This window comes from Arctopsyche grandis, chromosome 9 (genome assembly GCF_051622035.1).
Source record: "Arctopsyche grandis isolate Sample6627 chromosome 9, ASM5162203v2, whole genome shotgun sequence".
NCBI lineage: Eukaryota > Metazoa > Arthropoda > Insecta > Trichoptera > Hydropsychidae > Arctopsyche > Arctopsyche grandis.
The window spans coordinates 4,176,000-4,191,603 of record NC_135363.1 but is presented as its reverse complement, the minus strand read 5'-3'; the positions used below and the strand labels follow the sequence as shown (position 1 = coordinate 4,191,603).

Genomic DNA, 15,604 nt, shown 5'->3' with positions numbered 1-15,604 from the left:
ATAAATCTGACTATGGGGGTCTACGGCAAACAACGCAATGCGATACAAACGGAAAAGCGACAATATATCAGAATAGGGGAGGGATTGTGATAATCCGCGAAAAGCCTTCGTCGCGTCGAGCTTTTTATTCAGGCCTAAAGCTCCCATATACGACATAAAAGTGAATAAATGCTCTCGAAAAGATAATAAAAACTGTTTTGCTCTCCTATACACTCCCGTTTAATCTGTGTTCGTCTAATGGTGAGGGTAGTATAGTTTATTTTTAGTGCATATCGCACCCTCAGAGCGCAATACTAATAAGTTCATATACAAAAATATAAGCATGATAATTTTTCGAACGCGTATCGAAACTTCATAGGTCAAGTGGAAACTGCCGAACTTTCTAAAACAACTGTGGTGACTGTGACTCACTAGGCTAAGGGCGAAAACACACTGAGTGATATGGGATATCACGTCCCTGGCTTATAAACAGTGGGTATTCCGTAACCGTAAACAGTGATCCGAACAACAAACCGAATTCGGGTGTAGTTGCACGTGCAGAATGCATACACGTGTGACCTCCCAATCATCAGAATAGTAGTTAGTATATAATGCTTAGAACAGAGTGGTCACGGGTTCAAATCCCACTGGTTTCTTAGACTTGACCTTGGATTTGTGACTCCAGGTCGATCGTTTCCTATCAGAATTTGCCAATTTATTTGTTTATCATTGAAACGGTTCCAACAAATTGACAAACTTACCAACTTTCTCGCAAAATCTCGAGTTTTCAGCAATTTCGAATTTCGCTGAATTATATAAAATGCTGCAAATGTTCAAATTTAACCATAAATGTCTCTGTGGATGATAACACTGTTCGACACGAAAAATGTTTCAGAGACGAGCTATGACTTTTCTTATAGATCTATGCCCAGTGAACACGAATTTGGTAATAAAAAGTGTTGATTGGCTCGAGATTCGGAGATATGTGTTTTTTAAATCGCGCGATTTTTCTATATCTTGGTGTTGTTCGGTCGATTCCTCAAAATCTGTTAATTTTCTGTTCAAAATGAATATTGGAATCTACAATCGGGTATTTTATCTTTCATTTGCAGTACTTTTCAGCTTTCAAATCTCTCTAAGTAGTCGTCCAGTTCAAATCAAAAGTCAAAATTACGTATTTTCACTTGGGATTTTTTCCCACTGTTAATACTAGATTATAGTGAGTATTTTCTATTGAAACATGTTTATTCGGATAGTGTTCTGGCCACACTATTTTTTGATTTCGTTTAAAAGTGTTAATTGGATGTGTGCTGAATTTTAAATCTGTAAATTTACGAGCAAAAAATTCGTATTAGTAGAGCGCGGATTTCGAGCCAATCAACACTTTTTATTACCATATTCGTGTTCACTGGGCATTGATCTATAATAAAAGTCATATCTCGTCTCTGAAACATTTTAAAAGTCGTCATTTGTCGAACAGTGTAATTGATATGTTTTTTTTCTGAATTTTGCTTAATTGTTTAAAATGCTGCAAATTTACAAATTTGACCATAGTTGTCTCTATGGATATTAATTGATATGTATTTATGTGATATGTATAATAATCATAATATTTGTATCAAATGTACAATGTTTCTGGCCAAGAATTGTGGTTCCCTGTTCGGCCTTTCTGGTATAAATTAAAAGATAAAATAAAATACATTTTAGTGCATATCGCACCCTCAGAGCGCTTTGTGACCAATAATCACCGAACCCTATATAACATAATATATGGAAAATATTCAGACGTCATAGATTAACCAGAATATATTTGCACAGCAACCATTATGCAGTCGATAATCCTTTTAAGCCATGCGGCACGATATGACGTTTGCTCTTTACAATGCACTTTCATAAAATAGATCCCCATGATTACACACACACACACACACCATATAACTACATATAAACCCACTAAAATACTACATCATACGGAAAAAGCTCGTACAACACATTAAAAATGTAAACGGCACCGTATGCAATGGTAGCCTGCATTTTGGAACTGAACAAATACATAAACCCAAGTCTACATATGTATATTATATAGTATGTAGAACCATCCGTAAGCGGGAGGCTTTTCCAGGTAATATTTACGAGGGTGGCAAGTATGGTTTACGATCTTCACCACCCATACACCCTCCCACCACCCCTTCTCCGTATTTTCACCGAATTTCGGTAGACCGTACACTAATTACACACGGTCGAGTAAATATTTTTATTATTCAATAAAATGCCCATTTTCGTGTAACGTTTGCTGGAAGTGTATTGAAGAGAGTTTCTTGAACTCAAATTGAATTCCTGAAACTCGTAAGTTTTTTTTCGTTGCTTGTTATTTTTGATGCGGGTCAAACGAACAATGTGCACATTTTGACCTGAATGAGCATGTTTTCAGGTCAAATCTTTTACAGGATTGAGCTTTCATTGCGCTGAAAATGGTACTTAATGACTCGCTCGATAACATGCTGCTATTATACTGTTTTGAAAAACGTAAATTTAACCACATTAATGGTACTTCTATTCAATTTTGTGTTTTTTTGTATCAAATTTACTCGTTTAAGTGTACTTATAATATAATATAGTATGTACTATGTTTAGAGCAAAGCTTAAGCATGGTATTATGTATATGTTTATTTCTAGGTTAGTTGGGTTAAGTTATAAAATACTATTATGTTTCAATCGAATGGGCTTGGTTCCGAAAAGCATTAAAATCGTAGCAAATATCATATATGTATATTAGAGATTGGGGTTACCGGTTAATCCAGGTTATGTTAGGTTATTATACAGTATTATGTGCCTGGTAATAAATATAATACACAGATGCTACGTTCGGTGAGGTTTTAATGATTTAATGAAATATGAGATAATTAATTATATTATAATAAACATATATAACCAGCGGCGTGGACTCGTGGTTAACATATTATGCTTCGAACATATTAGTCACGGGTTTGAGTCCCACTAGAGTCCCGCTGCTGGCCAGACCTAGGTTAATGACTCCAGGTCGATCGTTTCTAATCAGAGTTTGCCGAATTTTCAGATTTTCGTTGAAATGGTTCCTGTAAAATTGGTATCTCATATCTTTCCTATCTCTCTTGCTATTTTTAAGTTATTCAGCATCTTGAGGTTCGCCAATTTGATTACAAAATGATGCAAAAATTTCTCCATAGATGTTTGTATGAATTCACATTGTATAAAATGCTTAAGTATATTGATTGTATTGTATCATAAGTCAATCAATACGTAAATTTTTTGTTTCTTTTTCACACAAGTATTTTTTTCATTTTCATATGTAAAACGTTAAGCGTCACAAGATGACAACTCAACCATTCTTCAACTCATGCATGCCAACCTAATCAATCATCCAATGACTTTGTACGTATGTATGTATGTACGGTTTAAAGGTTTGTTGGGAGCATTGAAAACAAATCGAAGTTTATATGACGATGACATCGATATCGTCGAATATAATATTTTTTCGATTCAAATAAATTTAATAAAAAAACATGAATATTTACTATTACATAGTTTATTTTGCCCTTTTTTAGCTGTTTATATTACAAATACCGAACGAAGCCGAGTAAAACCACTAGTTAGTTATAAACTAATTGTATCTGGTTCAAATCATTGACATGTCTTGTAATAAATTTGGATTAATAAAATTTCAACACATCCACAATTTAATACTTGTAAGAAGATAAAATAAAGTGACATGAAATTTGTCGAATGAATGAATGCTGTTTTCAAATCTAAAATATAATTTTTCTCGTAGAAAGTGATTTTTGATCTACATATGTGTCTTGCCAGTGATGATTTAAGGATGCGAAACTTAGGATTTGAATACCAGAATGCTGCATAAAGTCCAATGCACACACAGAAGCATGAATCGGCATAATGAGGACAGATAGAAAACAGAATACGTGGTTGAGAAATATGACAAGTATAGTTGATTTGATAATGAAGAGAGTGAAGAAATTTAAATGCCAATGGCACGTAGCTATTTAGAAAAACGGACGAATGAAGTGCTCGAATGGTACCCGAGAGAATGTAAAAGGGTGCAAATAAGACCACATGGGAGATGAGTGGATGGAATTATATAATTATTTGGGATAAAATGGATGAGACTTGCCCAAAACAGAGATGAATGAAATGGACACTGGAGAGACCTTAATCTAATAGTGGGTGGTGAATGGCCGTAAATGATGATGATTATATAGATATTTATTTTTATTTTGACTGCCTTTGTTCTGGAAAAGCGCTCCTTGCTTATTCTTAATCTTTTTTTTTATAATTTTTGTTGAAGCAGCTGATTTTAAGCGAAAATTGTCACACAAAATTCTGATTCATACTTTTATAACCTACTGCTATAAATTGTAAACAAAAATAGCCCTACATGTACATTGTATTATTTTATATTGTATTATTTTATACATTTGACTACTGCCCACGTAAAATCGTACAAAACTGTTGCAGTTTTATTGTCTAGAGCTGATAACAGCACAGTCTCGGCCATTTGAAGTTAATAGTGTGCACGCAAAGTACATATCAATCACGCATACAACACTGGATTAAACTTTTCCAATGCTTTTACCGTTTACTTTGGGGTTCGTAAAATATTTGCGTGTATATTTTATCTGTTATTCGAAAGGAAAAGGGGAATAAGGAGACAGCCTTGACCTATTTAGGTCCTTACATTCGAATGTCACTCGGCTAGATTAAGTCCGAATACAATATAAGGAAAAATAAATACTGCTTATGTATACAGTTTCTTAACCTGCTTACGTACTTCTTAGAAACGTTTCAATTTTCTAGGTATTTTTGAATAATTTATTCAACTTTAACTCAGTGGGATTAAGTTCGTTATTTTTCCTCATTATGATCGTCATATCAATTTACACCTGAAAGTGTTTGTAAATGGGAAATCTAACCTGGAGAAAGTGGCGTTATGGTCACGGAGATTTATTTCGTAATTCGTCAAGACGTGTGTAATAAAAATATATAAATAAAAAATACAACAACAATGGCGTGTTGCGCAATGAAAAGTGGCCGCTTTTCCAAGAAAAACGTCATAAAATATAGTTACGTACGATATTGAGATTAATATTCCAAGTTTGCGAAAAGAAAGAGCGAAACACGTTACGTCAAACTTACGGCCACTTCACTAAGTCTACGAATATTTGTTTGCGTCTTAGGTCTAAAATATGTGTATATAATATACATATGTACATACATAGGTTGTATGTATACTATATATCTATAGACAGTTGTGAGAAATCAGGGTGAATGTTTGCGATTCAAATATTTTACTATGTGATAGTCAATTAATAATAAAGCTCATGGCATTATAACCCTTCCCTGTGCGTAGATGGGTTAATAAATTGGGACTTTAAGAAATTTAGGTTCTCCGGCAAAATAGCTTACTCAAAACTGCCCCGATAAACGAATCCAGACTTATAATAAAATACATAATAACTTGATAAAATATCCTTAAATGTTTTTTGGCTAGGTTATTGAGATACATACATATAAGCATGTTAAATATTGGTTTTAAAATGTTGTAATTGAAAAATTATACTTTTTCAAAATTTGTATAAAAGATAGCATCAAGTAAGCACTCGACTCTTCTTTTCCTTCTTGGTGAAGTAAAGCTTCTTTACGAGCGATTATGAACTATTTTAATGATGACGTCAGCATTTTACACTTTCTTATACATCTTTATATTGTTGCGTAGGGGTGGGTGGAGGATCCAAGTAAAAGGCCAACAGTCGTTTCACAGCATTTATTGATGATTAAGGAGATACACGCAGTGTCACGGCTAAATCCAGAATGACCTGAGATCGCTTACGTACCGCCTTATAAGGGGTAGATCTCTCAGGACGTCTAATCTGTTTACCTACTGTATAGTCACGTATTCGGATATGTATTCCCACGGTATGAGAAGTGCAATCATTGTTTCATGCACTTAGCTTGTCGCTAATCCTTAAAACCCACTTATACCAGTCGCACGGTATGCATTTAGTTAATCCGTTAACAGATATCCGTTACAGATAATCTTTGAACGGTCACACAGTCTCTGGGATTCTATTCGCTTAATCCGCGGCGTACGTAACAATATTATAGAATGTATTCTAGGTTTCCAAGATCGCAGAGAACGACGTAGCAGTAGTTGTATGTAGAAGTATTTTTATTGTTGTTCCATCGACGATCCAGCTCCGAATGCAACATGGAACAAAACCGCCTAATATTTATACCCAGCGTGTACTCTTAACACAGGGACATCATTGGTCGATACGTCGCGAGACCTTATTGGTTGTTGTATACGGCGAGGCATTTTTGCGAGATCGGGTGATCATTTTTTCTTCAATCACTTGCTTCTTCAATCATTTAATGTAGAAATATTAATAAATTAATCAAAGAAAAAAAGACACTTAGTAGAAATAAAGTAAATTGATAGTTTTTGGTAATGCAGTTTGATTGACTAAAACATTTGGAAAAAAAATTTCGTCTGCGGCACCTTTTTGCCTTGTTTTTACATAATACAAAATATTCATTTTAAATCTATCAATTTGAGCAATGTATATAATAATATTTTTGTTTCATAATAACCACTTGTTGTACCACATATGTTGTACTTATTATGTACTAGTGGTTTTACCCGGCTTCGCTCAGTATTTGTAATATAAAAAGCTTAAACATGGTGAATCTAATAGTAAATATTCATTTATTTTTTTATTAAATTTATTTGAATCGAAAAAAAAAAACGAATCGTCATAGAAACTGTTTTGTTTACAAAGTTCCCCTCCGGCGAATACCCCCGGTGCCACCCGGGCCTCACCCCCGGCGCCCCCGGAGGCCTTCCCCACCTGCGCCCCCCGGGCCTTCCCCCCCGTTCCCATGTCGTCATAGAAATTTTGACTTGTTTTCGAAGTTCCCAACGATTATGCAACCAACAATACTTACAAAGTCTCTTTCAAAATAGTATATTAGATGAAAATATTACAAAAATGAAATACCCTTATTTTGTTGATGTTTAAATAATAATAATAATAATAGCTTTTATTCCAGACGATGAGGAGAATAGTGCGATCCCCAACGCCCATATAAATAATATATAGATAGTAAAAAAAAGTATTGAAAAATAGTAAACAAAAAATAAATATATAAATATTACTGATAATAAATAATAATAATAATAAATAATAATAATAATTATAATAATAAATAAGGTGAAAAAAATGGTGATTGGCTATTTAAAAACCTTGAAATTAATTTGTTTTAGGGGGAGGGGGGGTGTTAAATTCAGCGTTCCGGCACTACTTTTTTTAGCACTACATCACTGGTGGGGATGTCTATTTATATCCGTCGCCACAATTAAGTTAAATGAATTGACAAATTTTATCAGGAGACAGCCTATCTGGAATAAATTAACATCCAGATCTTTACAGCAGCAGATTAATTTCTCGATTCTGACCGTTTCAATCAACGTTATTTTAAAGCTACACTTTTGATATACACCACCACAATTGTCTATAATATTTTATTGTATCATTGAAATTTGAAAATCGAAACCTGCACTATCATTTTCAGAATGAGTGCATGCGTTAACTGCCTCGATTTCCCACCGCGGCGCCGAAAGGGTTAACGTGTAGAGAGCTGCAGATGGCGGCGATAAAAGCCGCGGGCAAACACTTAGCCATGGCTGGAGACTTGGTAGACGTGCTCGCGCGTAATTTTCACGGGATTTTCCGTATTCAAAGCGGGGTAGGAGACGTGTAAGGGTATGGGGGGAGAAATGGGGGCCGTTATTGCGTCCTCCGCCTTCGCGGCGCCGGCGCCCCCGTCGCCCCCCGGCCCCCAACACGGGGGCCACTTCGTGTGTTCTACAACTGTATAAATTCGCAATAATCAGGTACTTCACTCTTGTATTGTTGTGTTTTTCCTGGTTAATAACAGAAAGGAAATCTTCAAAAGGGATCCAACCCAAATTAAAATATTTTGTAATTTAATCACATAATTTTAGTGTATTGGTAAAAGTGATTGCACTCGATGCATGTAAGAAAAGAAACTTGTTTGATTTGATTTGAATTTTCTTTTACTGGTTAAACGATTGTTTACCTGTAGAGGTCGTAGGTTCAAAAAATGTATTCCATTTTCCCGATAATGGCGATTTGTTTGGCTATTGTTATTAATATACTAGTAGTGTTACCTGGCTTCACTCGGTATTTGTAATATAAATCGCTTAAACAAGGCCAATCTAAAAGTAAACATTTGATTAAATAGTTTTAATTAATTAATTGATTTATTTTTATTTATTTATTTATTTTTACATACATACATACACATATACCAGGAAGGCTTAACAGGTAAACCCCAAATGCGCCTTCCTGTTCCACATAATTATTACATAGATACATGTAAATCTAAACAATATCTGACATCTATCGTCAGACATTACAAATATCGTATTAATACGATAAATACCGATGAATAACTTTCATGTAACAATACGAATTTTATATTCGATAAATAACCACAGAGACATCTATGGTGAGCAATATGGCGAAACCTAAGATATAACAATAACTAAAGGTTCGCAACAGAAAATTGGAAAGGAAACGCCAATTTTACAGGAATCGTTTCAATGAAAATCAGAAAAATTGGCAAATTCTGATAAGAAACGATCGACCTTGACAAATCAAGGTCTGGTCAATAGCGAGACTTAGCGGGAATCGAACTCGTAACATCAAGTACGAAATAATCCAACATTCACCACTAGACCACGCTACTGGTTTATTTGAATAGTTTTAATTTATTTGAATAGTTTTAATTTATTTGAATAGTTTTAATTTATTTGAATAGTCTTAATTTATTTGAATATTCATTTGTTTTTTTTTATTAAAATGAACGTCACGGATTCTATGAACCAAATAAACAAACATACATACAAAGTCTCTTTCGAAATTATATCTATATATATAAAATTGAATGTCTGTGTGTGTGTCTCGAATCGGCTCCTAAACCATTGAACCGATTACGATGGAACTTTCAGGATTTGTTGAATGCATGTACGGGGAGATTACTTTGAAAAAAAAAAACGGGAAAAAACCTCTTGATAATAATTATTGTAATTACGAAGTTTCGGTTCCGGATTTCTATTTCGGTTCCGGTTCCGCAATCCTTTTTCAGTTCCGATTCCCAATTCCATTTTCTGATTCGAATTTCAGTTCCAATTCCAGATTTTGATTTATATTCCGGTTACTTTTGATATTATTTACTATTGAATAATTTTATATGCCATGACCCATGTGATGATATTTCATCGGGCTAATCACTAGTTAAATACATATCGACCGTCTCCTGTTAGAGTTTGCCAATTTGTCCAACTTAATTGCTATGCCGGATCCAATAAAAATCAGCATCCCCTACCTCTTTCGCAAATTCGGCTAGTTCGGAAATATTGATTGTTGCAAGCTTGCGGTTCGTAATTAATTGTATAATTTGTATAATATGTTTCGATATATATATAATATGTACCAGTGACGTCACAACAAATAGACTGCCTGCCTATTTTGAAATTACAAAATATGTACACATGTATTACGAATCAAGTCCCTGTACTGACTTAATCTACATAACTAAAAAATAATATTTATTTTTATTTATTACTTCATATGTGCCATGACAGGAATTACCTCGAGGCGACACATATGGCTAGATTATTTTGTACATAAATACCAACAATTTTTCAGACAGTACTTTGAATACAATAGACATCTATGGACAATGGACAAATTTTTGATGCACAGCAAATTTACGAGAAATACATACATATATATATATATATATATATATATATATATATATATATATATATATATATATATATATATATATATATATATATATATATATATATATATATATATATATATATATATGTAGGTAGCATTTTATAACATGACCACTTTGTTCGAAAGAACTTTTTTGTTTATTTTTAATTTTAATTTTGGACCATTGTGACATTACCGGAGTCCCTAATGCGCCACAATGGTCGAAAAAATACAAAGAGATGAGAAATATATATGATGTATACACAGACAAAAAAATACATTTATAAAAAATCATAAAAAAAAAACAATAGCATTATATAATAATAAAATACAAATTGGGGAATGTTTTACACCTATAGATAACTATATATAAGAACCAGCCGCAAATACAACATCCCTGTGAGACCCAAATGGAAGAGAGAAGATCAAAATTCCACTCATACATCACATTTAATTATGAAAATAATTACATGCTAACCACTATATGCTGCTGGTTATTATATTACTAATAATAAAGATTGGATCTTTTTTAAAAAACTACCTCCATAACTCAAATTCAAAATGAATCACTGAACCGATTTAAAATGAATGACAATTGAATACTATGAAATTCAATGTTCTTTTGTACGTGTGCCAAATGCGTGTTGTTCCAGTTTCTTTTTTCCGTTTGCTCTAAACATTTTTCAAGCTTTTTTTACTCCATCGTCTAAACATACATATTATATTCACCATACCTGTTTTTCGGGGGTTTTCCATTGCCATTTACATCTATATTTTAATTGCAAATGTGACACTTTGTCGTCATATCGATATAATTGACCTTAAATCGTTTGACAGCATCAAAGCAAAGTTTGAGAAGCATCGCCGATGGAATTCAAACATAGTCATATGTTAATAGTACTTTGACGTAATCGGCAACAGTTTGAATATCGAAGTCAATATGTGGGCCCCCACCCCCTTTTCCACCCTCTCATACAACTTCGGCAATAAACACGAACGAAAATGCGTGTATTTTCGCTTAAAAGTGGACAAAGCCCTGCGCAAAATTTTCATTTTTGTTTTTGTATAGTAGGTTGTCTTGCATTTGGTGTTGGTTCACTTTTACAGTCTGAGTCGTACTGCGAATCGTTTCCTTCGAGTATGGAAGCAGCAATTATGGCAAATGGAAAAGTGCCTCTCACGAATGCCGACTCCACGCAAAGCTTCACATTTTTTTTACCGCGAAAATTGGGAAAATTGGACCGAATTCAAAACATCCGACGGACAGACGGACGTAACGGATATTCGTTTATAATTTTTTCCGGCCGTAAAAAAGGGCGGTTGCCTCTGGAAAAAAATCTTGAACTCGCCGTTGCGTTAATAATTCAGAGGATTCCCAGGGAAACTACTCGAGCGTACCGGTGTGGGTCGTATCAATTTTTAAATATCGTTTCGAAGCGACGAAGGTATAGTACGATCTGGAAAAGTCGTACCGAGCTCGCGTACACGTATTCCCACTTGAAATTTCGCGTTAATTTTTCACGCGAAAGCACCACCGGTGAACAACTTCCCTTGTATCTCGAGGTCATCGTTTCTAGATCCGCCTCTATGGTGTTTCCGATGCCGTACGGTTGTTTAAAATGAAATGGAATGGAATAGAACACTAAGGGCTATTCCATTCCGAAGGCTTAGTATAGAGCTCTCGAAATAGCTCGATAAAAATATAATACTGCAAAGCGAAAAAAAAATAGAAATTAATTTCCAGTCTTATCTTAATAAGATAGTTCTTTTGCTAATTTCCGCAGGCCGGAAGTTTTAGTTTATTGCAGTGTGTTTTTATTTTATTTCTTTCCATTTTTTGCATGCAGATAAGATAAAATTCAACAACATTCACCTTTCTTTCCTTTAAAGGTTTATTCATACTATCCAGCAGTTCACGGCAGCAGCTCACGTAATCGACAGATTATATTCATACTATACAGAAGCGCACGTGTCAGCACGATCATACTAGCTTTAGCCGAGTTCAAAGCAAAATCGGCTTACATATACATTACAGAGTGCAACGATGCGGCGCAATATTGCTTGCGTCGTATCGTCGAGTCAATATTGTTACAATATTCATATGCGCATGCGCACTTTCGTTAGTACGCGTGCACTCGCCACTATGACGTCACGTAATGCGTGAATATTTCCACAGTGATATCGAAAACCGGTTCTGCTTTATTCCTTACGGTGACATGTACTAATGTATTGCATAATTTTGTCAGCTACTGCTGTTACGACTACTACTGTTGGTTACGTGCAGTTTCCGGTACGTGCTGTGCCGGATCTAGTATAGATCTACCATTTTATATAAAAATTCTCATGCGTACTTTCATGTTTATTATTTGATTTATAAGATTGAACAGTTCTATTCACGAACTGAAAATATTACATAACTTTGGTGGAAGTAAATTTGAGGAGAAAGCGGAATGCTGACATTCAAAATTTGTCATTTTAAAGAAACGACTGTAGATCTACATACAAATACATATGCAGATTAAAATTTAGCACATATTATGGGGATAGATTGAATCCATGTCCATGATAAAAATCAAACTTCATTAGCTGTAATTAAAAAATCAAACTTCACATGCTGTGCTAGTATTAATATACCTTAAGAGTATTGCGCCTATATTTTATTTTCACCTCTTCTATTTAATCATATGGTATTGAATCTACTTATTCTTTATTTAGATATTTCCAAAAGGTTGTGGCCTGCAAGGAGTAGACCGCGGACAAATCCTTCGACTTTACTTGGATGATTTTAATACCTTAACGGCCTCGAAAAAGCCTACGAAAATATTGGACATTCATCACATTCCCCCCTTTCCTTTTTTTATTATTATATACATACATATATACCAGGAAGGGTAAACCCCAATGCGCCTTCCTGGCCAATTACAAACAATGCAGCATTTTTATTACACAAGTCGCTGAATTCAGAGACACTGAAAACGAAAATAACGAAACATCTATGAATTTCAACTCGTATGTACATACATTTTATTTTATTTTATTGTACAAATAGTGGTAAAATAGTAGGTAGGAAGGTTTTAGCCAATTTAATCGAGGAACCGTTGAATGAAATCAGAAAAATTGGCAAACTCTGATAGGAAACGATCGACCCGGAGTCACAAATATCCATGTCTGACCAGCAGCATTACAGATATACTCAGAATAAACTCTTTTCAATCGAGGTCAACTCACGGGATCGAACCTGGCGCCTGTCGGTGCTATTTAGGCAAAAGCCCAACCACCGAGTCATGCTTTTTAATCATATTGAACTTGCTTACTAGTGGCTTGGACACAAATAGACCGTGCGTAGACCTGTCGGCTTGACATTCTTAAGCGGCCTTGAAAAAGCCTATATAAGAATTGCGCCTCTACCACATATTCTTTCACCTCTACATATTTTAGTAGGTAAGTCTTTCAACTTAACACTATAACAGTAGTCATTGGGGTTCGGTGATTATTATTATTGGTCACAAAGCGCTCGCCCAAAAGTCACTAAAATCTCTATAACGGAACATCTGGCAGCCGAAAAGTCATACTAACGAGAACTCGAGTGCCAAATATTCCAAATAATCGCGATTTTCATGGCAAAAATAGTCTTTTGGGCGATCGTGATGTGACTAATAATCCAATTTCTGTCATTGGGCCTTTAAAAACACTGGAAAAGTAGAATGTTGCTCGCCGCTTTTCAGTGTATCTCATGCGAGATGAGGAACATAAAAGTTGACATATAAGAATGTTGCACTTCCAGTTTCTAACAGAGACGCGCTTAGTACTAAGCGCACATGATCAAGTTTCATATTGAGTTTCATCACTTGATATGTATTCCGCAACGTCGTTAAGAAGTCTTACAATGTCACAAGAGTTTACACATCATTACTATATTATTATATATACACTTGATAGGTGGTATTTTTCAGCACTGGCGACATTGACAACAAACGAGGGGGTATATTTGAATTGTGAAGGTTTTGGTCAAGTCACGCGATGTTTCCGGAAGGTTTCCATCAACCCCTCCTCTCCGAGGGTTGGCCAGGATGGTCCATGGCAACGTGTGTTTCGCACCGGTCGTCAAGGCCGCGAAGGGTTAAGTCGCGCCGCGAAAGGGTTAAGGTGTAAAGAGCCGCGTTTTGCTTCCATTAGAATTTGAATACGAAACGTATTAATCTTGGAGAGCGAGAATAGGAATGGGAAAATAAGAAAGAAAAAAACGAGTGCGCATAAATTTGAAAAATCAAAAAAAATATATATGTAGTCTCAAATATCGTACTCTTGACCTTTGCCACGACAATTCTTGGAAAATTGCGTGGAAATGTTCGGTCGTTAAAATATGCGATAGTGTAACGTTGGAACCGAGTAATGTAGAGTATTTTATTTTTGCCCAATTCTATGTATGTTCGATTTGGAGAGTGGAGCTTTTTGAGTTTCAAAAAAAAGGAAGTATTCAATTTGTAAAAAACTGAAAGGTTCAAAGTTCAAATCGTAATAAAAGTCAAATTATATAACTGCTAGTTAAATTTTGATGTTATCGTGTGACATTCGTTCTCTCGTACCAGAACCATTCGTTATGTTTAATCGGACTAAAACCGTTAGCTGATTGTGACGTGTTTGATTAGACTCAACGGATCTACAATATTGCTTGTGATATCAATGAATCACTAGTTATTTACGTATATTACAAATACATAGTTTACATATTCCTAATGCGTTTCTCCCTATTTCTCCATTTTAAGACTGTTTTGACAGTAAAACGATGAGGGATTAGTCCTATATTTGCATGGACAGGTGCACTGTGACGGACTCGGCCGGTTAATCCTCTTGGATGGCTTGGCAGCGGAATTTGTGAATACTTTGTTCTTAGTTCGCTTGTTCCTTAAGAGTAAGTTTGCATTGAGTTGGGTGTAAATTTGATAGAGTTGTATAAAACATTTCAATATGATGAGATGATTCTCAACTGAACAATGTTTTTATCTAATACATAATTACTGTATGTATGTAAGTTTTGGTTCGTAGAATCCATGATGTTAAATTTAATAAAAAAAAAACAAATTAATAATTTTAAATAAAATAAAACTACATATTTAATAAAATGTTTACTATTTGATTAGTCATGATTAAGCGGTTTATATTATAAATACCGAGCGAAGCCTGGTAAAAATACTAGTTCTCTATATATTTGGAAATACGTACATAAATGTGACGCTATTTGTATGTCTTTACGTACTGATTATATTATTTCAGTAAAACCTAAATGATTATATATACATATGTGGTTCACTCTTATCCAAAATGGTTTTTATGACTACACATATATATTTTGAGACAAGCAACACATTTGATTCTCATCTTTATAGTAGCTTGCTGAGTCTGCGACTTTCGATCGTCTCTATAGTCGTAAAATTTTGTTTACAAATCATCCTCCTTTCTCATACCTCTGCCACATTGACCTTCACTCAATTTCGCAACTTCGAACAGCCATAGATTCAAACGTTCTACTTTCAGAGTCCCCATAATTCATTGTCGTTTTATTTGCAGGGAGACGTTCAATTCGGAGGAAAAGAGCGCAAATATGGGTCTGGGTCAACCTCTGCTGCCAGGGGCGTCGCCAGGTCTGCTGCGGCGACGATACTCCTTGCCAGAAACTGTGATGCGAAAGTAAATACCCATCTGGATTACTGAAAACTATTTTATATTGTTATATAATGTTTTAAGTGTTGATTTGTTTT

At 34.8% G+C, this 15,604-nt stretch overlaps 1 protein-coding gene across 3 annotated transcripts in view; it reads left to right on the top strand.

The window, feature by feature from the left end:
• Positions 1-15,604, top strand: part of LOC143917047 (uncharacterized) — a 120,034-nt gene that overhangs the window by 99,746 nt on the left and 4,684 nt on the right. For all 3 annotated transcript variants that reach the window (XM_077438419.1, XM_077438420.1, XM_077438421.1), the window contains exon 3: positions 15,414-15,533. In XM_077438419.1, coding sequence (XP_077294545.1) covers positions 15,414-15,533 — 120 coding nt within the window. The remainder of the gene's footprint in view (positions 1-15,413; positions 15,534-15,604) is intronic.